The sequence below is a fragment of the Symphalangus syndactylus genome, chromosome 10 (assembly GCF_028878055.3).
Source record: "Symphalangus syndactylus isolate Jambi chromosome 10, NHGRI_mSymSyn1-v2.1_pri, whole genome shotgun sequence".
NCBI lineage: Eukaryota > Metazoa > Chordata > Mammalia > Primates > Hylobatidae > Symphalangus > Symphalangus syndactylus.
In genome coordinates this window covers 61,896,516-61,918,074 of record NC_072432.2, presented here as the reverse complement: position 1 = coordinate 61,918,074, position 21,559 = coordinate 61,896,516, and the positions used below count along the sequence as shown (strand labels likewise).

Here is a 21,559-nt window from a genome sequence, read left to right as displayed (position 1 = left end):
ACTTCTGGCCTCAAGTGATCTGCCCACCTCTGCCTTCCAAAGTGTGGAGTTTACAGGCATGAGCCACTGGGCCGAGCCTACGTTTGACTTTTGAAATTAAAGACCTCACTGATGGGTGCTGAAGAGTATGGTGAACCAGAGAGCAGCCTATCCACAGTACCCAGACACTTAGAGGGGTGTGGACTGTGGTCAGTGTGTTTGGTGGGAGCCATGTAGAGCTTTGTTGGTCACACACATTACCTACATGGAGGTGGATTTAGAGAGAATCTACTGCATTACATTATATATGTTTTTTAGGGTAAGACACAAGGTGAGAGGAACTCTACTCTTAGGACATTTCTGGCTCTTCAGTCCACCTCCTGGTAAATGTAGGAAGGGTAACTGGGCATGCTTGTCTCAGTTCTGCCTTTCTTCCATGAGGAGCAAGATGGCCCATGGGAAGCACAATTTCTCCTTGCTTCTGCATTCTAGAGGGGAGGACTGTCCTGGTCCAGCCCTGCAGGGGACTGGGTAGAAGGGTCTGCCAATTTCTGGGTGTCAGTTAGCAAGTCCTCTTGGACCTAAAGCCATGTCGTCTATCATGGCTGCTGTTAGCAGTGAAGGGGATATTTTGGCTATTGTCTTTGCTCTCTGTATTATTTTTCAAGTTGCTCACAACTTGGGTGGGGGAGCAAGAGGAGTGTTATATGTAGGGATCTGTGATATAGTAAATATATTTGGTCTTTGTCCCCAGTTACTGACACAGGGCTCCTAAAACCCTTGGGATCTCCTGAGTGACAGGAATGCTTTTTATTATTCATAAGGAGCCCCTTTTAGTCACTGGTAAGTTTATGCTAATGAGGCGCTCAGGTTGGGGCCCCTAGATTGTCTTAGAATGTGGCTGGTCACCAGAAAGACCAAGTGATTAGAGGGTTAGAATGTTCAGTCCCCACATGGATACATATGTAACAAACCTGCACATTGTGCACATGTACCCTAAAACCCTAAAGTATAATAAAAAAAAAATAAATAAATAAATAAAAATGAGGGAAAAAAAAAAAAAAAAAAAGAATGTTCAGTCCCACTCAGTGTGACCTCTCAGAGGGGACAGAGAGGGGCGTGGCTGGAGATTAAAAATTGTTTAACACATATATTTGATGAACCTCCAGGTTGATGAACACATCCAGGTGCTGGCAGGATGCAAACGACACCAACTCCCCCTCACCAGATAATCTGTCCTTTTCTTTAGAGCAAAATTTTTTGAAAGAGGCATTCATACTCACTTCGTCTTTTTCTCTGCGAACAGCAATCAGGCTCTTATCTACACCACTCCACTGAACCTGACCTTAGTCAAGGTCACCGTTGACCTCTATGTTACTAAGTCAGCTCTTAGGGATCACCATACTTGATGTGTACATAGTAGCAACTGATGTAATTGATCATGTCCTCTTTCTCATAACACTTTCTTTACTTGGCTTCTGGAACATCCCTTTTTCATGGACCTCTCCGTAGTCATCTTTTACTGGCCGCTCTTTACCTTTTAGCCTTGAAGTACTTTGGTCTTTGACATCTTTTCAGCACATTTACTCACAACCAAGTGACATCCTCTCGTCCATCTATATATGGTTAATTCAGTATTTGTCCTTGGATGTATAATTGGCATCTCAGACTAGACAAACCCAAAACTGAACTCTTGTTTTCTCCCCCAAACTTATTCCTCCTTCTGCCTTCCCCAGTTCAGTAAATAGGAACCCCATCTTTCCAGTTTTTTTCTGTAACAATAGTTGCAATCTGCCAGCAAATGGTAATGGCTTTACTTTCGAAATGTATCCAGAATCTCACCTTCTCCACTACTGCCAGTCTATTCCAAGATTCCATCACCTCTTGCCTGGATTGTTGCAATAGCTTACTAACTGGTCTCATGGCCTCCACCCAAGCTCCCCTCTCTCAAGTCTATTTGTCACACAGTAGCTGACATAATCTTTTTAAAAACATAAGTCAAGTCGTGTCATTCCAGTGCTTGAGATTCTCCAATTGCTTATTTTTCTGAGTAAAATCCAAAGTCCTTACAACTGCCTTCAAAGTACTATATGATTAGGTGCCTGTCATCTCTCAAGCCTCATCCTCTGCTATTCTACTCTTTACTTACTCCTCTCCACGGGACTTTGTGTTCTTTGCTCAGGACACTCCCAGCTCAGGCCTTTGCACATGCCATTCTTTTCTGTCTGTTATCTGCATGACTTGACATTTACATGGTTTGACTCCTTTCTTCTTTTGGGTCTTTGATCAAATATTACTTTAATAGAGACAACTTCTCTGTATAAATAAAATGCTCCCTACCATCACTCTCCATCTCTCCTGTCCTATTTTACTTTCTCTATATCACTTATAATCACCTGGCATATGTTTGTTTTCTATGTATCTCTCCTATTCAATTGTATACTCTATGAGGACAGGGCTTAACTTTATTTACAGTTCAATTCTAATGCCTGGCACATAGTTGGTGCTTACTGAGTATTTGTTGAATGAATGGATGGATAAATTAATATGAGTGTTATGAATAAAAGGTACAGGGGCTATGAATAAAGAGTAGGTTCAGGAGACAGCTTGTGGAGATGCCTCCCTGAGGAAGGCACATGTATGTTGAGATATGAAAGGGATAAGGAAATGGTGACAGCATTGCAGTCAGATGCAACAGCTCAAGCAAAGGCCCAATGGCTGGAGGGAGCAGCATGAATTCACAGAACTGAGAGAAGGCCACATTGGGTGGAGCTCAGAGAGTAAAAAAGGGTGGTGGGTCCCAAAGAACCTGGAGAGCCAGGCCATGCAGAGCCTTGGAGGTTGTGTCAAGATTGAAGTCTTTATTGGAGGAATAGCAAGAGGCTATTGAACACAAAAGCTTGTTCATGAATATCCATAGCAGCATTGTCCTTAACAGGCATAAAGTGGCAACAGCCCAAATGTCCATCACCTGGATATGTTTGTGAATGGATAAACAAAAAGTGGTCTATGTAGACAATGGAATATTGGCCATAAAAAGGAATAAACTACTAATACATGCTACAACATGGATGAGCCTTGAAAACATTATGCTAATTAAGAGAAGCCAGACACAAAAGACTGCATATTGCATGGTTCCATTCAGATGAGATATCCAGAACAGGCAAATCTACAGAGACAGAAAAGTAGGTTAGTTGTTGCCAGGAGAGAGGGAAGTGGGGAAATGGCGAGTGATTATTAATGGCTATGGGGTTTCTTTCCGGGTAATAAAAATGTTCTGGAATAAGATAGTGGTGGTGGTTGCACAACTTTGTGAATATATAAAGGGTACTCTCATACACTTTTGAAGTGGTAAATTTTATGAATTTCATGGTGGATGAACTATATCTCAATTTTTATAAAGAAGCTATTGATGGTGATGAAGGGTGGCTGCATTTGATATGTCCAGAGTTACATTTTGAAATGACTGCTTGGGCTGCAGTGTAGGGAATGGATTGGGGGTTGGAGACTGGGGGAGCCATAGGAGTTGATGATGCAGAGACACTAGTATTTTGCAGCAGTCCAGAGAAGGAGACAGTTACAATCTGCCAGACTTTAACTGAGCTGGATTTTAAGAATGATAGGGAAGTCAAGGATGACTCCTACTTGTCAAGGTTGCCTGAGGCTTTGGTAGACTTCAAGCACAGTAATTTGGGCTTTTACCCAGTACATGTTTTAATAAATGGTACTCAAAATTAAAAAAAAACAACTTATAATGGTGAAATGCTACATAAGTTTTAATTATTATAACTAATCATGATATACTTGTCTTTATGATATTGGTAATGAGAATGTGCTCTTTGAAAAATTAAAATATAATTTGTATGTGAGCTTGCAAGAGACTTTTAGAAATACTTGCTTTATGATTTCCTTTTGCCTCCAAAACTGTTTGAAATCCATTTGGATTTATTGTGTCTCATATTGTAATTCTTTAATGATCTTACTATCTTTAGTTCCAAGAAGACTTCTGTGTCAAATGCAGGCCAGTGGCTTTATGAAGAAAAGCCACATAAAATGGATTTGCTCCATGAAAATGGTCCCTATCCTGGTCTTCATGAAAATGTATACAAAGCAGTTCGTGACTTCTGCAACTGGCTTACTACTTTTGTAAGTTAGTGGTAATACTTAAACCTATTTTAAATGTCGAGCTCAAAGTTGCTTTTATTAAAAAACAGTATTGGATAAAATCTAAGTCAAATCCTCATAGTCATAAAGGAATCATTTTCTTCTATCATGTATAAATAGAAATATTTCTGGTAGATGAAATTTCTGGAAAGTTTGCAAACTTGTAGCTAATTTGAATGTTTATGTTTACATCTCACATCCTTGCAGTTGTTTTATATTTTTATTTTCCATTTTAATGTCAGGACTTTCTTTTCTCTCTTTCACTCCTTCAACTCATTTTTCTCAGATTTATCTAGAAGTACTCTGGCAGGTACTCCTTGATTATAATCGTCACACAAAAATGTTCTAACATGCCAGGCGCGGTGGCTCATGCCTGTAATCCCAGCACTTTGGGAGACGGAAGTGGGTGGATCGCTTGAGCTCAGGAGTTCAACAGCAGCCTGGGCAATATGGCAAAACCTTGTCTCTTATATTTTTGTAAAAAATATAAAAATTAGGCCAGGTAAAGTGGCTCATGCCTGTAATCCTAGCACTTTGGGAGGCCAAGGTGGGCGGATCACGAGGTCAGGAGTTCGAGATCAGCCTGACCAACATGGTGAAGCCCTGTCTCTACTAAAAATATAAAAAAATTAGCCGGGTGTGGTGGCACGCACCTGTAATCCCAGCTACTCAGGAGGCTGAGGCAGGAGAATTGCTTGAACCCAGAGGCAGAGGTTGCAGTGAGTGGAGATTATGCCACTGTACTCCAGCCTGGGTGACAGAGAGACTCTGTCTTAAAAAAATAAAAATAAAAAAATAAATAAAAACTAGCTGGGCATGATGGTGTGCCCCTCCCATGCAGGAGGCTGAGGTGGGAGGATTGCTTGAGCCTGGGAAATCGAGGCTGCAGTGAGCTGTCATCATGCCACTGCGCTCCAGCATGGGCAACAAAGCAAGACCCTGTCTCCAAAAAAAAAAAAATCTGACATAAAGAGACTTTTGACTCAGTTATCAAGGTCTTCCCTTGTGCTTCTTCCAAGAACCTATATAGTTGCCTATTCCCGTTCCTGAGTCTCTGTAGTTGTCTAAATACCTGATGCTTTTCTTGGATTTAAGGTCTTTAGGATTTGCATTCCATGCCCCCACCCCATCTTTTGAGTGTTACTTTTAGTCAGTGTATTTTTTTAGTACTTTTAAACATCAAGCTACTTACTTCATTGGCAAATGACTTAAGTATAATTCAGATTGGTTTAAGAGAGAAAAGGGAAGCATCCAGATATAGTAGGAACTTCAGGCACAGCTGGATCCAGGTGCTGAAATATTTTTAGATGTTATTCCTATCTCTTGGCTGTGTAACTTGGACTTCATTCTCAATCAATATTTCCCCAAGAAATGGCAAAAGTAGCCACTAACATTTCCAAGCTTAAATCCTACCAGCGAGCAACCTAAGTGTGAAGACAGCAATGCTTTTCCATTAGAGAAAAGTCCAGGGATTACTCTCACTGGACTAACTTGGGGCACATGCTTTTGCTTGAATTAACCATTATGATTAAGGAGATGGAATATGCTTATTGGCTAGGGCATGACACACACCTAACCCTGAAGCCAAGAGTGGGGGTGTCCAGCCCAGCTGCAACAGAGTGAGAGTGAGGGACAGAGACTCCTCAGAGGGTGATTGGAGCGGGGATGCTGGACGAAGCAGACGACACCACTATGCCTAGTATCCAAACCACTGCTTGTCCATAATCTGTTCACATTGGATTGCCTGATTTCCAGCGTCCACTTCTCCCATTCCTGCTGCTGGAGGCGATTCCTGTCTCAAGGCAGGAAACTTAAGGAAGCTTAGAATAAAAGTTTAGCTTATCTGGTAACTGCCTTTAGTTTCAGACCCTGTGACCAAGCTCCCATCTTTACTGACATCCCACAAGCTGGGTCCCTGTCTCATCACCCTGTGGGATTTTCTTCACAGCACTAGCTTGTGCTTTTCCTTCCATGCTGTTTATTTATTTTTCACCTCATTGATTCTGCTTGCTTTATTTCTGCTTCATTATTACTTTAGCCTCGTTTTGCCTGTACTTGTCCCTTTATGTCCCTGACTCTGTTTCATGACTCCTGTCTATAAATTTTACTCCAACCACAATGCCAGCTGCTGGCGACTTCATTCTCTCTGTGTTTTCCAGTTTCTGTTCTCCAGTGTGAGATTCTATTGAGTCTAAGATCTTTTAGCCTTGAGCCATATCATAGGTAAACGCTCAGCATACAGATTAGCTGCTCTTAATGTGCCCATCTCTACTCCCACCAGCTGTAGCTGAGGGAAGGAAATGGTGAAGGTTGTTCTGTGTACAGAATGCGGCTGACTAAAACCGCCTCCTTCAGCAGGAGCTGTGAACCTGGCAGCTTCCCTTATACAGAGTGGCAGAGAAAACACTGCCATATCTACACAAGTCTGGAAAATACTTCTAGAGATGCCACCACTATAAAGTGCTGGAGAAGTTTGCTATGGATCCAACTGAATTTCCCTCAGGCTCATGATTTCCCTCACTGCTTCTTGCAAAGTCCTAAGCTGTCTCTTAATGACAAAGCCCTCCAAACCCCAAACACTTCTTGTCTTCAATGAATGCTGACTGAGCATTTTCTACCTCTCCCCAAACTACCTCTTTCCTCAGCAATGGCCAACTACCTCCCTTAGATTAAAGAAGAAAGCAAAGAGCATTTCACCGATTGCCCTCAATTCATGCAATGTGATATTCTTCCAGGGAATTTCGGACATTGATGAAGAGTTCATCTTGAAACAGTTTGACATTGACTATGAGACCAAACCAAGCCATGATGCGCTCCACACGATGAAGCTAAATCAGGTTCCTCTGGAGCTAAAGCGTAGTGTGGGGCTCAGTAAACTGCAGGAGCCAGAGTTCTTCCAGAAACTAGGCTATGAGAGGAAACTACAGAAACCACAGGTAATTGCAGAAGGGGACCAGACCGAAAATCAAAGAAAATTAAGTTGTATTGAAGTCTTAAAGTTCTTGAATTCTGGTGTGTCATGGGTACTGGTTTTTTAAAGTAGAATTCTGGAATTTTTTTCATGATTAATATTTGTTAAATAAATGCATGTTGAATACCTATAACAAAGTCAGTTATACAAATGAGGCATGTCATTTGGGATTATTTTTAATACCTGAATAGTCATTTTCAGAGATAATTTGTTAGGTGTTTTATATGTTGAAATACTAAAAGTCAGTAGAAATATACATGAATGGTTGTTATTGCAAGAGCAAAATGCTGCAATTAATTATTGTGAATGCTGTTAATATTATGTCCAAAGAATTCTTGAATTTTTGCTGGAGTCTTATTGACCACAAACCATCATTCTTGACCACATGCTTGCCTAATGATTAGCAAGCTTCCTCAGCACCAAGTTTCTGTAAAGATGGAAGAACAAGGTAACATGAAGGAGAAATAACATGCCATGTTCCAAAGGGAAGTACTGTGGGCCCCTAAAGTACTATATACTTTTCTACACAGTGTGTCACTGCAAATATATATACACAAGTCAAGTTATGTGAGTCAACAAGAGATTTAAGTGCTTAAGTTGGAGGGGAGAGCCCTTCCCTGAAAATGAAAAACAATATTTTATCTCTAATTGTCTTCTGCCTTTTACACATAATCTTTGATATTATACTTCAATATTTGGGACATATTAATTTTGTCCTTTACAGTTGAACACATTTGCCAACCTATTTTGACACACATTATGTTTCTATCCTTGACTCCATTGCATAAGGTTTATGAAAAATATGCATTTCATCATGAATATCAGCACTTTTATTTTTCCATTCTCCTTTCATCTTTTTAAAAGGTAAAATGCAAAATGGTATTAGACAGGCAAATTATGTCCATCACACCTGAGGCCTGAACCACTGCTTGTCCTGATTCTGGGCTGAATAAAATTGCTCAATTCCCTGTATTTAGAAATAGTTATGCAAACACTGCTTTATAAACCATGGAAGTTATTGCCAAAGTTGAGCTTTTGACTGGCAAATGGAGGGTCACTATACAAAAGTTGAAAATATATTTCCACATAATATCTTTTTTCTTCTGACTAGAAGACCTGTTTTTTTTTTTTTTCTCTTTTTTTTTATTATTATACTTTAGGTTTTAGGGTACATGTGCACAATGTGCAGGTTTGTTACATATGTATCCATGTGCCATGTTGTTTTGCTGCACCCATTAACTCGTCATTTAGCATTAGGTATATCTCCTAATGCTGTCCCTCCCCCTCCCCCCACCCCACAACAGTCCCCGGAGTGTGATGTTCCCCTTCCTGTGTCCATGAGTTCTCATTGTTCAATTCCCACCTATGAGTGAGAACATGCGGTGTTTGGTTTTTTGTCCTTGCGATAGTTTACTGAGAATGATGTTTTCCAGTTTCATCCATGTCCCTACAAAGGATATGAACTCATCATTTTTTATGGCTGCATAGTATTCCATGGTGTATATGTGCCACATTTTCTTAATCCAGTCTATTGTTGTTGGACATTTGGGTTGGTTCCAAGTCTTTGCTATTGTGAATAGTGCTGCAATAAACATACATGTGCATGTGTCTTTATAGCAGCATGATTTATAGCCCTTTGGGTATATACCCAGTAATGGGATGGCTGGGTCAAATGGTATTTCTAGTTCTAGATCCCTGAGGAATCGCCACACTGACTTCCACAATGGTTGAACTAGTTTACAGTCCCACCAACAGTGTAAAAGTGTTCCTATTTCTCCACATCCTCTCCAGCACCTGTTGTTTCCTGACTTTTGAATGATGGCCATTCTAACTGGTGTGAGATGCTATCTCACTGTGGTTTTGATTTGCATTTCTCTGATGGCCAGTGATGATGAGCATTTTTTCATGTGCTTTTTGGCTGCATAAATGTAGAAGACCTCTTTTAACATTTCTTCCAGTGTGGATCTGTTGGTGATGAATTCTTTCAGCTTTGGTATGTCTGAAGACAACTTGTTCTGCCTCATTTAAAAAGATTCAGTAGTCGCCTGTCATCTGTTATCCATAGGGGTTATGTTCCAAGATCCTCCGGTGGATGCTGAAACTTTGGATAGTACTAACTCCTATATATACTGTGTTTTTTGATATGATAACAGGCGGTTACTCAGTGACTAAGGGTGGGTAGTGTGTACAGCGTGGATACTCTGGACAAAGAGATGATCATATCCCTGGAGGAATGGAACAAGGATGGCTTGAGATTTCATCATGCTACTGAGAATGGCGCAAGATTTAATAATTATGAGTTGTTTATTTCTAGACTTTTCCATTTAATACTTCAGACCATGGTTGACCACAGGTAAATGAAAATGCAGAGAGCAAAAACATGGATAAGGGGGAATTTTGTATTTTGTGGGAAAAGAATTCTAGTTCAAAGTTAATTCACAGTTTTAAAAATTTCACTAAAGGTATTGCCTTCCTGTCTTCTTGGTTGTACTGTTTCTAGGAGAAATCTTACATCATCCTTATCTTTTTTTTTTTTGGTATGTGCTTTTTCCTTGGATGCTTTTAATGTTTTCTCTTTGTCACTGGTTTTGAGCATTTTGATTATCATAAACCTTGGTGTATCTTTCTTCATGTTTCATGTACTTGTGGCTTGTTGAGCCTCTTGGATTTGTGGGCTTATAGTTTTCATTAATTTTGGAAAATTTTGGACTATATTTCTTTAAACTTTTTTGTTGTTGTTGTTTTTCAATCCCTTCCCAGAACTCTAATTACCTGTAAATAGGCTGCTTGAAGTTGTTTTACAGGTCACCACTGCTCTGGTCAGCTTTTTAAATTCTCTTTTCTTTTTGTGTTTCTATGGCTATGTCTTTAAATTCTCTATTTTTTTTCTGCAATGTCTAATCTGTTAATCCCATCTAGTATTTTTTTTAGAATCTCCTATGTTATAATTTTTATCTCTAAAAGTTTAACTTAGGTCTTTTTAATTTATATCTTCCATGTCTCAACTTCACCTTTTGCGCATAAAAAACATAGTTACAACAATTGCTGTGATGGCATTGTTTACTGATTCTAACATCTGCATCAGTTCTGTGTCACTTTCCACTAGGTGATTTGTCTCCTCATTATGGGTCACACTTTCCTGAGTCTCTGTGTGGCTGGTAATCTTTGATGGATGCTAGGCGGTGTTAATTTTATCTTACTGGGTGTTGACTATTTGTATTCCTATAAATATTCTTGAACTTTGTTCTGGGATGCAACCAAGTTACTTGGAAGTTTGATCCTTTTGAGTTTTGCTTTTGATCCTTTTGGGGTTGGGTATGGTGGCTTATGCCTGTAATCCTAGCATTTGGGGAGGCCAAGGCAGAAGTATCACTTGAAGCCAGAAGTTCAAGATCAGTTCGGGCAACATAGTGAGACCCCAGTCTCTACAAAAAAAAATTTAGAAAAGAAATTAGCTGGGTGTGGTGGCATGTACCTATAGTCCCAGCTACTTGGGAGGCTGAGGCAGGAGGATTGCTTAAGCCTAGGAGTTCGAGGCTATAGTGAGCTATGATTGTGCCACTGTACTCCAGTCTGGGTAACAGAGTGAGACTTTGTCTCTATTAAAAAAAAATTTGTTGGGAAAGACCAAAGTAATGTGGGGTAATTATTCCCTACTATTGAGGCAAGACCCTTCTGTGTGTTCTGGCTAGCGTCCTGTGGATCTTTAGGTTTTCCAGGATGGAGAAGGCAGTGTTCCTGGCCCTGTGTAGGTGCCGGACACTTTGCCCTCTTTTCCTTTTGGTTCTTTCCCTGGCCATGGGTAGTTTCCTCCCACACATGCACAAAGGGGTACCCTCTGAAATCTCCTGGAGTTCTCTCTCTGTGCAGCTCTTTCTTTTCTGATACTCTGTGCTGCAAACTTTCTCTGCCTTGATCTGTCTGGACTCTCCGTCCTGTCATCTCAATTCAGAGAGTCCATTGGGCTCCTCCTGGGCTCTCCCTGAAGGCAGTGAGCTAGGGCAGTCGTGGGGCTTATCTTGTTTGTCTCTCAAGGATCACTATCCTTGGTTACCCAATGTTTTGTGTCTTGCATAGTATTAATTTATGTATTTTTTCTTGTTTTTTGATTGTTGAAGGTGGCAGGGTAAATCTAGTCCCTATTCAGGAAGTCCCTGTCTTTATTTTCTGGGCGTCCCTGTCTTTATTTTCTGACTCCACATACCCTCAGGCCTGCTAAACTGTGGTCTTTGGTGTATGAGCTTTCCTGCCACCTTAGCCTTGCTCATAGTATTCTCGCTGCCTGGAGTGCCCCTCCTCTCCATGTCCATCGGTTCTATCTTCCTTTAGACACAGGAAATATGCTGACTTTTCCATGGAGCTTTTCTAGGTCGCTTGGTTGACATTAATTTGTTCTTACTTCTAATCTCTCACAGCAATCTGTGCCTCTATTTTATATATCTTTCTTTGCCCTCTATATTAATTCATCAATTTGTGTATGCATTTATTCAAAAACAGCAGTAGGTTTTTGAGCACTGACCACTATGTGTCCAAAAGTGCTGGGAACAAATGAAGCAAAAATGGAGGACTGTTTCCTGCACTTATGGAGATTACAGCCTAGTGGGATCAACAGGTAAATGATTAACTATAGCAAAATGATGTCATGGTTTGTGCAGGACATAGGAAGAGGTAATCAATTCCATCAAGCACGGGGTGAGGGCATGTTTACGGAGGCGTCACAGAAGGAATTATGTTTATCTCGAGTCTGGAAAGATCACCAGTTACCCAACAACATGACATATTCCAGAATTCAAGTTCTTCAGTGTGGCAGTAATGTAGATTCCATTCCTCTCCTTCTCCCTTTTCTTCCCCAATCTCTTTCCTTCCCTGTTTCACTTCAGTGGTTCGCATCTGAGGGCAATTTGCCCCCCTTCCCCCACCTCAGGGATATTTGGCAATATTTAGAGATGACATTTTTGGTTGTCACCACTTGGGGGATGCTATTAGAATCTAGTGGGTAGAAGCCAGGAATGCTGCTAAACATCCTATGATGCATGGGACAGACAGACAGACAGACAGACAGACACACACACACACACACACACACCCCTCCCCTACATACAAATAGTTCTCCAGTACCAAGTGTCAATAGTGCCAAAGTTAGGAGACCTGACTTGCATTCAACAAATACTTATTAAGCACCCATTATGTCCTAAGTATTTTTCTAGATGCTAGGGAGATGTAGCTGGGAATAATTTCTGAAGCTTATATTTTAGAGAACGAGAAGAGAGACAGACAAACTATCGGAAAATGTATAGCATAGAAATGGCGATGAGGGTCATTAAGAAAAGTGAAGCAGAGAAAGAAGGCAAAGAGTGTTGGGAGGCGGTTACCTTTTTTTTTTTTTTTTTTTTGGGAGACAGCGTCTCACTCTGTCGCCCAGGCTGGAGTGCAGTGGCATGATCCCAGCTTACTGCAACCTCCGCCTCCCAGGTTCAAGCAATTCTCCTGCCTCAGCCTCCCGAGTAGCTGGGACTACAGGCATGCGCCACCATGCCCAGGTAATTTTGTATATTTAGTAGAGACAGGGTTTCACCAGGCTGATCTCGAATTCCCGACCTCAGGTGATCCGCCCACCTCGGCCTCCCAAAGTGCTGCGCCCGGCCCCGGGTTACCATTTTTTCAATTGGATGGCCAGGGAAGATGCCACTGAAAAGATGACATCAAATAGGTAAAAGAGCAAGCCATGTGTGTGTCTTGGGGAAAAACATTACAGTAGAGGGAACAGTGTGTGTAGAGGCACTGAGGCAGAAGCATGACAGGGATGCTCTGGAAATAGCAAGGCCGTCCGTATGCTCGGAACGGAGAGATCGCAATGCTGAATCAATCCAGCTCTGGAAGAGATTTCCCTCCTGTCTCCTCTGTCCCATTCTGTCTGTCTTAGAGCGTATCTGGCTTGACTCTAGAATGCCCCACACATTCCGCCACATAGTTTAAAGGTGCATGAGAGGAGACAGGGACAGGATCTTTGTGGTTTCATGTTTCTGACACCCAAGAGTTAGACTCCCTTTTGTGATGAGACAGTGTGGGTTTCACAGTATCAGTCTATGAACCAACAAGAGGTTCTCCTAACGTCCTTGATGTGCTACTGAGGAATCGGGGAAAGAAGGGAATGAGATATGTTCATCTTCCTCTTTCTCTCTTCCAGTTAAAAAGGCAAGAGCTTGGCTGGGCACAGTGGCTCAGGCCTGTAATCTCAGCACTTTGGGAGGCCGAGGCGGGTGGATCACGAGGTCAGGAGATCGAGACCATCCTGGCTAACACGGTGAAACCCCGTCTCTACTAAAAATACAAAAAAATTAGCCGGGCATGGTGGTGGGTGCCTGTAGTCCCAGCTACTTGGGAGGCTGAGGCAGGAGAATGGTGTGAACCTGCGAGGCGGAGCTTGCAGTGAGCTGAGATTGCGCCACTCACTGCACTCCAGCCTGGGCGACAGAGCGAGACTCCAGCTCAAAAAAAAAAAAAAGAAAAAAAAGAAAGAAAAAGAAAAAAAAAAGCAAAAGCTTGGTGTTAGCAGTTTGATAAAAAAAACTATTGTAGCATGTGCAAGGCTGAGCACCGTGCTGGGCTCGTACTGTCTAATAACTTACTATTTTGGTTGACTGAGTATTGTTCAAGGTCTTTACCCTAGGGGGAAATATGTGATTTTTATGTGATTCCTAGCTGCTTTACGTACATTCTCTCCTTTAATCTTCACAACAGCCCTGTGGGGATGTATACTATTGTTATCTCCATTTTACAGATGAAGAATTTATATAACTTGATCATGGACTCCACCTACTAAGTTGGGGAAAGCTGGATTTGAACCCTGGTCTGTCAAAATCCAAAGGCCATGTTATTAACCACTGCATTATTTTTTAAATCATGAACTTTAATGTTTACTTTGTAAATCAAAGCATGCTGAAACTTCACAAAATACTTTGGCAAGGACCAACCTAAATTCCAAAGTAATGATCCTGCTCTCCTAAGCTAAGCTTTAGATGTTTGAAATGACAAACAAAAAATCAATGGCACTGGGACTTATGTTACTCTCCATAGAATCCTTATAAGCCAAAGTGGGTGAAGATGAGGTATGGAGCATGGTATTTGAACCCCAAGTTGTGGAAAAAGCAAAGAGCAGACGAGCCTCTGGTTGACCCTGAGGTCTCACATAAAGCTCAAGAGGAGAATTTTAAAAAGGAGCTGCAGGAACAGGTATGTATTTATACTGAGATTTGATCATCTGAGCTTAAGATGATCACAGTGCATCTGCCACCCTCATACTGAACCAGACTCTGTGGTGTAATACAAAGGCTCCTGAAAGCCCTCCACCTTGCATATTGAATTCAGCAAGGAGAAAGCTAAGTAATGTTATGGAGAATGTGTAATAAGCAAAACTTGGAATCTCCTGGCTTTGTGCTAGACATGACATCTCTAAAGATTGGACAGCTACTCATGCTATTCCACCATTCTTGGAACAATTTATTCCAAGGATAATTGTTCAAAGGATGGTGTGACTTGGTAGGACCACCTCAGTGCCCAGAATAGATGTGATGTCATGAGTTATCTTTGGGTAACAAAATGTGAAGCTTGTTTCCTGTCAGCTATGGGTGAATGTCAAAAAATTCAAAATTTCAACCAGGAAATTTGTTTCAGGCAATTCATTCGAGTTGCAGGATCTGTCTGAGAGGAAAGGGACAAAGGTTAAGCACTGTTTGATATTGCAAAGCAACAAACACTCACAACAAGGATGTGTTCTAATTTTACTACAGATAAACTGCCTGCTCATTTCTTGTGTAAAAGTAGCTAATGGAAAGAAGATACTCATTATGGCCCTGGAAATTTGGAAATATTGATTCAACACTTGCATAGTACTCTAATGAGGATATTTGCAAATCTCTTCTCTTTTTCAACAGACCCCAAACTTCTCCTAGATAACAGATGTGAAAACACTTTGAGAAAGTAAAATACAATACCAATTAGACTTACTATTCTTTAGTAATCACTCATCAATTGTCTTCTTCAGATTGGAAAGCTAAGACAGGAAGGATGGTCATTTTAATCTTTTCCAGTACTGAATATAAATTCTTATTTTCAGGTGTGAGGTATGATACAAATTTATGAGCACCCCATGTTTATATAAGTCTCAAAATTATGTAAATAATGTTTGGCAGAATTTCTTAGTATGGTTTTTGGAAAGCCTAAGTTTATGTGAATTTAATATATAACATAAAGCTATTCCAGTTGCACTTTTATTATAAAAGGTAACATCATTTTCTCAAATTAAATATTTAAAAAGAAAAATAGCTACAAACTTTTGCTTTAAGGTGTCTAGAGTTCTCTTTTTAAAAACATATTCTTAATGACTAATTCTTAAAGACTTCAAAAGTTTTACAAAACATATTTCATTTTGATGATAAATGCTATAAAGATGTTTGCAAAATGGTTACAGTGAGCTAATAAAGTAGCATTATTTAAATATAATTGATATAACTCATATGTAAAAGATTGTTTATCAGGCAGTTTAGACACAGAGAGGATTCATAACAATGGAATTGTTCTACAATAATTTTTATAAATCACACCTTTTTAATACCTGAGGAATGATTTACCTTATCGACTATAGGTGGTACCACTAGGCTGTGGCACCCCAGTTTACAAGACACAGGCACTATGGGATACTGGTAAGAGACGGTAACTATGACAACATGACTGTCTTTCTGGGAACTCATGAGTTTTGACTATTCTTGATAGATTTGGTTTGGAAGGTGAAATGGTCTTAAAGTACTGAATTGCAATTATGTAAACTTATGCATCCAATTTTTAAATTAAAATAAATGTAAAGAAAAACTAAAAAGATACATAAATATTGCAGATGTTTTGATTGTCATGTCCTTTGAAGTTAAGATCTATGATTTGTGGACATACTGTTAATCTTAACTAGGTTAGATTCCAGACATCATAGGTCAATAATTGTCTAATTGCTAAAATGTGTTGCCCATCCTTAATATGGGGATAAGGAAAAGGGTAGGGGAAGGAGAGAAAGCTGGATGTCTTTAAAAGCCTTCATATTCATCAACTCATGAACATTACACACATATTCAAAAACAAGAAGGATGTGGGTTAAAATGAGATACTTTTTAAAGAGCTAAATGCTTTTAATGAGAACAAATATGAAATCAAGCTTCTGATGGCTGACACCTTTCTTTAAATGTGGGTACTCTTTTAGGAGGAGTTACTTGCAGACCTTCACGGAACAGTTGCCTTTAAGGATTTCATTCTAAGCAGGGGCTACAGGATGCCACGTGTGAGTAAAGGGTCCTTTCAGAAGGCCCTGCTGAGGGGCTTCATGGCTCACAGTTGTTGATGGGAAGAGGTTATGACCCTGACAAACCCAAATAGTTCTCTTACAGGCACATACCAAGACAGGCCCCTGGAAGAAAGGGCATGCTTTTCCCCAGACGGGGACTCAGAGATAGGATATGGCATTTTGCCCTTTTTATTCTGCCTGTTTGGTTTCTGCTACTGTCAGAGATACTATTTCCCTGCTGATCTTTGATTCATCTTCCTTGGATTTGGCCTCAATAGGAGGTCTATGTGCAGGGCATGGGCCTTGCAAATTCCAACTGTTACTCAACACCCTGAATTCTCTAGGATGTTTTCAAGTCTCCTTTACATCATGGTCTAAGGACAAAGAGCTGTGGCTTGGGTTAGGACAAAATAGCGTTGGGATTTGCAATTTTATCACTGCACTATTAGCTCTGCCTCAAGTGGAAACAGGCTAAGGCAAAAGTTCACTTCCTGGGGGGCCTGGCCGGTGTCTTCTGTCTTTTTTTCCTTTCTTCATTTCTGCCTCCTGGTTTCCCCTCACTAACTTGTAAAGCTGGCCCCAGCATCTCCACACAATGTGGTCCCCCATTGGACAATCATTTGTAACAGGGGTCGGGTGGGAGGTTGGCAGAAGGGAACATGGAGCGGGAGGGCCTGCTGCCTCGAGCAGTGTGCCCAGATCAGTCCTGTCACTGCAGCAGGAGACAAGATAGGCATCTGGGGCTGAAGTCATAGCTGATAATGTCAAGCATTTTTCTACTGTCCTCTGTGTGCACATACCTTGGGGTCTTTAGGGGACAGTGCAACTGAGTTGGTCAGAAGTTCCTCGAAATGGGAGATTTGATTTCTGTTTTTCCAAGAGTGATAGAACTAACAATAGCTGATACTGCTAGCAAATAAATGTAGGATCAAGTTCAGAATCAGACTGGTTTCAAAGTTACATCAGGCAAGTCTAGAGCATGAGCTGGAGATTTGAGATTGGGAAACTTCATTATAGAACTGGTTTGGAGGAACTCCTTTAGCTTTGAACATCAATACTAGGTCTGCTAGATATATTTAATATACTTATACAAATAACTGCCTAATCTGTATATAAGGTTTGCATAACTATATTTATATATAATATATAATATGTAAAATATGCATATATAGCTTTAATGTTACATAATTATGTGTTTACATGTCCATATTAGATATGTAAAGATGTACTTCTGTGGTATATGTGTGTGTATATATAAATCCTTATTTGCTGTTGATATTATTGTGGCTCATTTTTGTATCTTAACATTTTTAGTGGCAAAACACACTTATTTTTTTCATTTTGATGTGTCCCCTATTGATTTAATCCATGCTGTCGATGAACATTTAGTTCAGTTTTGGGCAAAAGGAAGCATGCCTGACACACTGGCTATCGCGGGATCTGGCCAGCAGCCCACAATACAATGGGGCTCTCTCTTTGTTCTTAGGTGGATCGGCAGGTTGAGAAATAATAGACACACACAAGATAGTGAAAGCTGGGTCCAGGGGTGTCACCGCCTTCTGGTCCCATGGTGCCAACAATGCACTGGATATACCAGCATTTATTATTAAGTTTAGTGAGGGCAGGGGTAGGTTAGTGAGGGATTTAGGGTCATTTGATTGTGAGGTGAGATGGTCACATGGGGATGAAGTAATTCTTTAACATAACATTTGTATATAGAAGTATAGTACATTTGTATGTAGAAGTACAGTATACAGAGATAAGAATTTACAATATAGTGTGTGCGTCAGTAATTTCTAACAGAGCCTTAAAACAGAAACACAATCTTTCCATAACCTATGATTAGCAAGATATTAATCAGCAGTAACAATTGCCAAAAAGCTGGTTACAAACAATCCACAGAAACAGGACATGAAGCTGGACAACCGGTTAGACCAAAAATTCTCAGAAGGGAGTATGCCTTAACCCTAAAGAGGCCTAGAAGAGCCATGGCAAGATGAGGGCATTTATAGCCTATCTTATCCATATGGACAGGCGCTCCTGATGCGTCCGTTTATAGGCTCTCCACAAGGGTCGCATTCCATTCCCAGAGCTATGAACATCTGCTTTTCTGGGATAGGAATCTTGGTGATGTGAAATCTCCCTGACTGCACGTCCATTCATAGGCTTTCTGCAGGGGGAAGCACATCATGCGCTGTTGGCTCGTTCTGGCAGTCCAACCTGGCATTGTCTTTACACAATCCTGCATGCAATTTTGTATTTACAATAATCAGGAGCATTTCATCTTTTATTCCATAGCAATAGTTTCAGGGGGTCTCCCTACATCTGGCTATCCTCTTTTCAGTCACATTGACTAGAGAAATGATGCCCCTGGTCACAACAGAGTCCTCTGAGAACACCTGTCACTCAAAACCCTACAATATTTTGTCCCTTTATTCTTACATCCCATATTCTTATTTTATCAATAAGATTTCTACTGAAAGAGAGAAGGGACTCTATCACAGGGAATAAGATATATATGCATATACACACACAGAGTATATAAATATATGTGTGTGTATATGTGTGTGTGTATACAGTTATTATTTACTTAAACCTATATGCGAACATTCATTCTTTTTTTTAACCTCCTGTGTACATTCACATATGTTATGTGAACATATGCACTTACCTACACATTCCAGTATCTGCTGCTGGATTATCTACTTGATGCATCACCTACAGCCTCATTCCCTCTGCTGCACAGATGGATCCCAAGCCTTAGTAGCAGGGATGGGCAGCACAAGGCTATGTTGAGCTGGGCTGGGCCAGACTTGGGCACAGAACAAGTGTGAATTCCATCTGAGTGTTTCTGATACTGTGTGACTACCTTCCGAAGACCAACATCTATCATGGTCAGATTATTAACATGTGATTTTGCATAGTGTAAGGATATATATTAGAGTGTGAAATTTTGAGTTAGGTATGGTAGTGGTTGTGGGGAGGACTGTACTGTACAAGTTTTGTTTGTCAATCTAATGAAAGTTCTCTCATTTTTTTTTAGTTCCTTGAGAATATGTATATCAGGAAGGAATGTAAACGTGCATGTAATAAGACTCCTATAAAACGAACTCAAGCATAGAAGAATCGTAGGAGAATGATTAGGCAGATTTTATTACTACATACTTGGCTATTTCTCTGTCTCCTTTTAAAGATTAAACAGAATTTATGATGAGTGTCCCACTGTGGATGTTCAACTTTGACTTGGCAACATCTGCAAATGTAATACCTGATGGTTATAAACATTTCTCAATGGATTTCTGCTTCAGTTAATCAACATTTTGTATACTTTATCACCCATGAGATCAATATTCACATGTAATCTCATATTTTTGTAGCATGTGAATATTATATAGGTATATCAACTATTTGTAAAAATAAATAAAGGCATAAATAAAAACAGAATCACTCTATTGCCCTTTTCCCAGGTTTTTCCCCTGGTATTGAATGAGTACCTCCTTTCCTCTTCCTTTACATATTATTTTCTTTCATTTTGAATTAAATTTACTGAGATATTTTTTCCTTTTGTTGGCATTGCCATGGGTGGATATGGTCTGTTTGGCCCCGCTAAATCTTATGTTGCAGCTTGATCCCCAGTGTTGGAGGTGGAGGCTGGTTTGAGATGTTTGAGTCATGGGGGTGGATCCCTCATGAATGGCTTGGTGCCATTCTCACAGGAGTGGGTGAATTATCACTCTTAGTTCCTGTGAGAACTGGTTATTGTAAAGAGCCTGGCTCCTCCTCCTCTCTCTTGCTTGTTCTCTCACCATGTGATGTCTGCACATGCTAGCTCCCCTTTCCCTTGTGCCACGAGTGGAAGAATCCTGAAGCCCTCACCAGAAGCAGATGCTGGCACCATGCTTCTTGTACACCCTGTAGAGCTATAAGCCAAATAAATCTCTTTTCTTAAAAATTACCCAGCCTCAGGTATTCCTTTGTAGCAACACAAATGGACTAAGACAGGAATGTTAGTGTTGATAATAAATGTGTATCTATAACATAAGGTCATAGGTCAGAAGGTTTAATGGAAACTCAAGATGACATGTATTTTAATTACCTTTTAAAAATTATATTTTATTTTAAAATGTTAATACTGTCTGGGTGTGACCACTCACTCCTGTAATCCCAGTGCTTTGGGAGGTCAAGTCAGGAGGATGGCTTGAATCTAGTAGTTCAAGGCTGCAGTGAGCTATAATCATGCCAGTGCCCTTCAGCCTAGGTGACAGAGTGAGATCCTGTCTCTAAAAAAAAGTTAATGCTCATATTAGGAAAATCAGAAAACATAGACTAGCAAAAAGAACATAGAAAATACTAATTCTTCCTATAGAGTCAGCAATAACTGCTCTTTGCTCATTGGAATGTATCCTAGATTTTTTTCTATGAAACATATAGGGAATAATTTAATCAAAAAAGGATTTATTGAAAGGAAATTATTTATTAAAAACATATTCTGTCCAGAGTATCTTTTTTTTAACTTTTACTTTAAGTTCTGGGATACATGTGCAGAATGTTCAGGTTTGTTACATAGGTATACATGTGTCATGGTGGTTTGCTGCACCCATCAACCTGTCATCTAGGTTTTAAGCCCTGCATGCATTAGGTATTTGTCCTAATGCCCTCCCTCCTCTTGCCCTCCACCCTCCAGCAGGCCCCAGTGTATGATGTTCCCCTCCCTGTGTCCGTGTGTTCTCATTGTTCAACTCCCACTTATGAGTGAGAACATGTGGTGTTTGGTTTTCTGTTCCTGTGTTAGTTTGCTGAGGATGATGGTTTCCAGCTTCATCCATGTCCCTGCAAAGGATGTGAACTCATTCTTTTTTATGGCTGCGTAGTATATGTGCCACATTTTCTTTAATCCAGTCTATCACTGATGGACATTTGGGTTGGTTCCAAGTCTTTGCTATTGTAAATAGTGTTTCAATAAACATACGTGTGCTAGAATGATTTATAATCCTTTGGGTATATACCCAGTAATGGGACAGCTGGGTCAAATAATACTTCTGGTTCTAGATCCCTGAGGAATCACCACACTGTCTTCCACAATGGTTGAACTAATTTACACTCCCATCAACAGTGTA

At 40.3% G+C, this 21,559-nt stretch overlaps 1 protein-coding gene across 5 annotated transcripts in view; it reads left to right on the top strand.

Moving 5' to 3' along the window:
• FAM47E (family with sequence similarity 47 member E) overlaps positions 1-20,397 on the top strand; it is a 33,618-nt gene extending 13,221 nt beyond the window's left edge. For 2 of the 5 annotated variants that reach the window (XM_063610370.1, XM_055297266.2), the window contains exons 4-8: positions 3,972-4,125; positions 6,879-7,079; positions 14,192-14,347; positions 16,362-16,439; positions 19,486-20,397. In XM_063610370.1, the coding sequence (XP_063466440.1) occupies positions 3,972-4,125; positions 6,879-7,079; positions 14,192-14,347; positions 16,362-16,439; positions 19,486-19,563 (667 nt within the window). In that variant the 3' untranslated portion in view covers positions 19,564-20,397. The other 3 variants (XM_063610371.1, XM_063610373.1, XM_063610372.1) reach the window with 3 other exon arrangements.
• Positions 20,398-21,559: the final 1,162 nt, after the last annotated feature.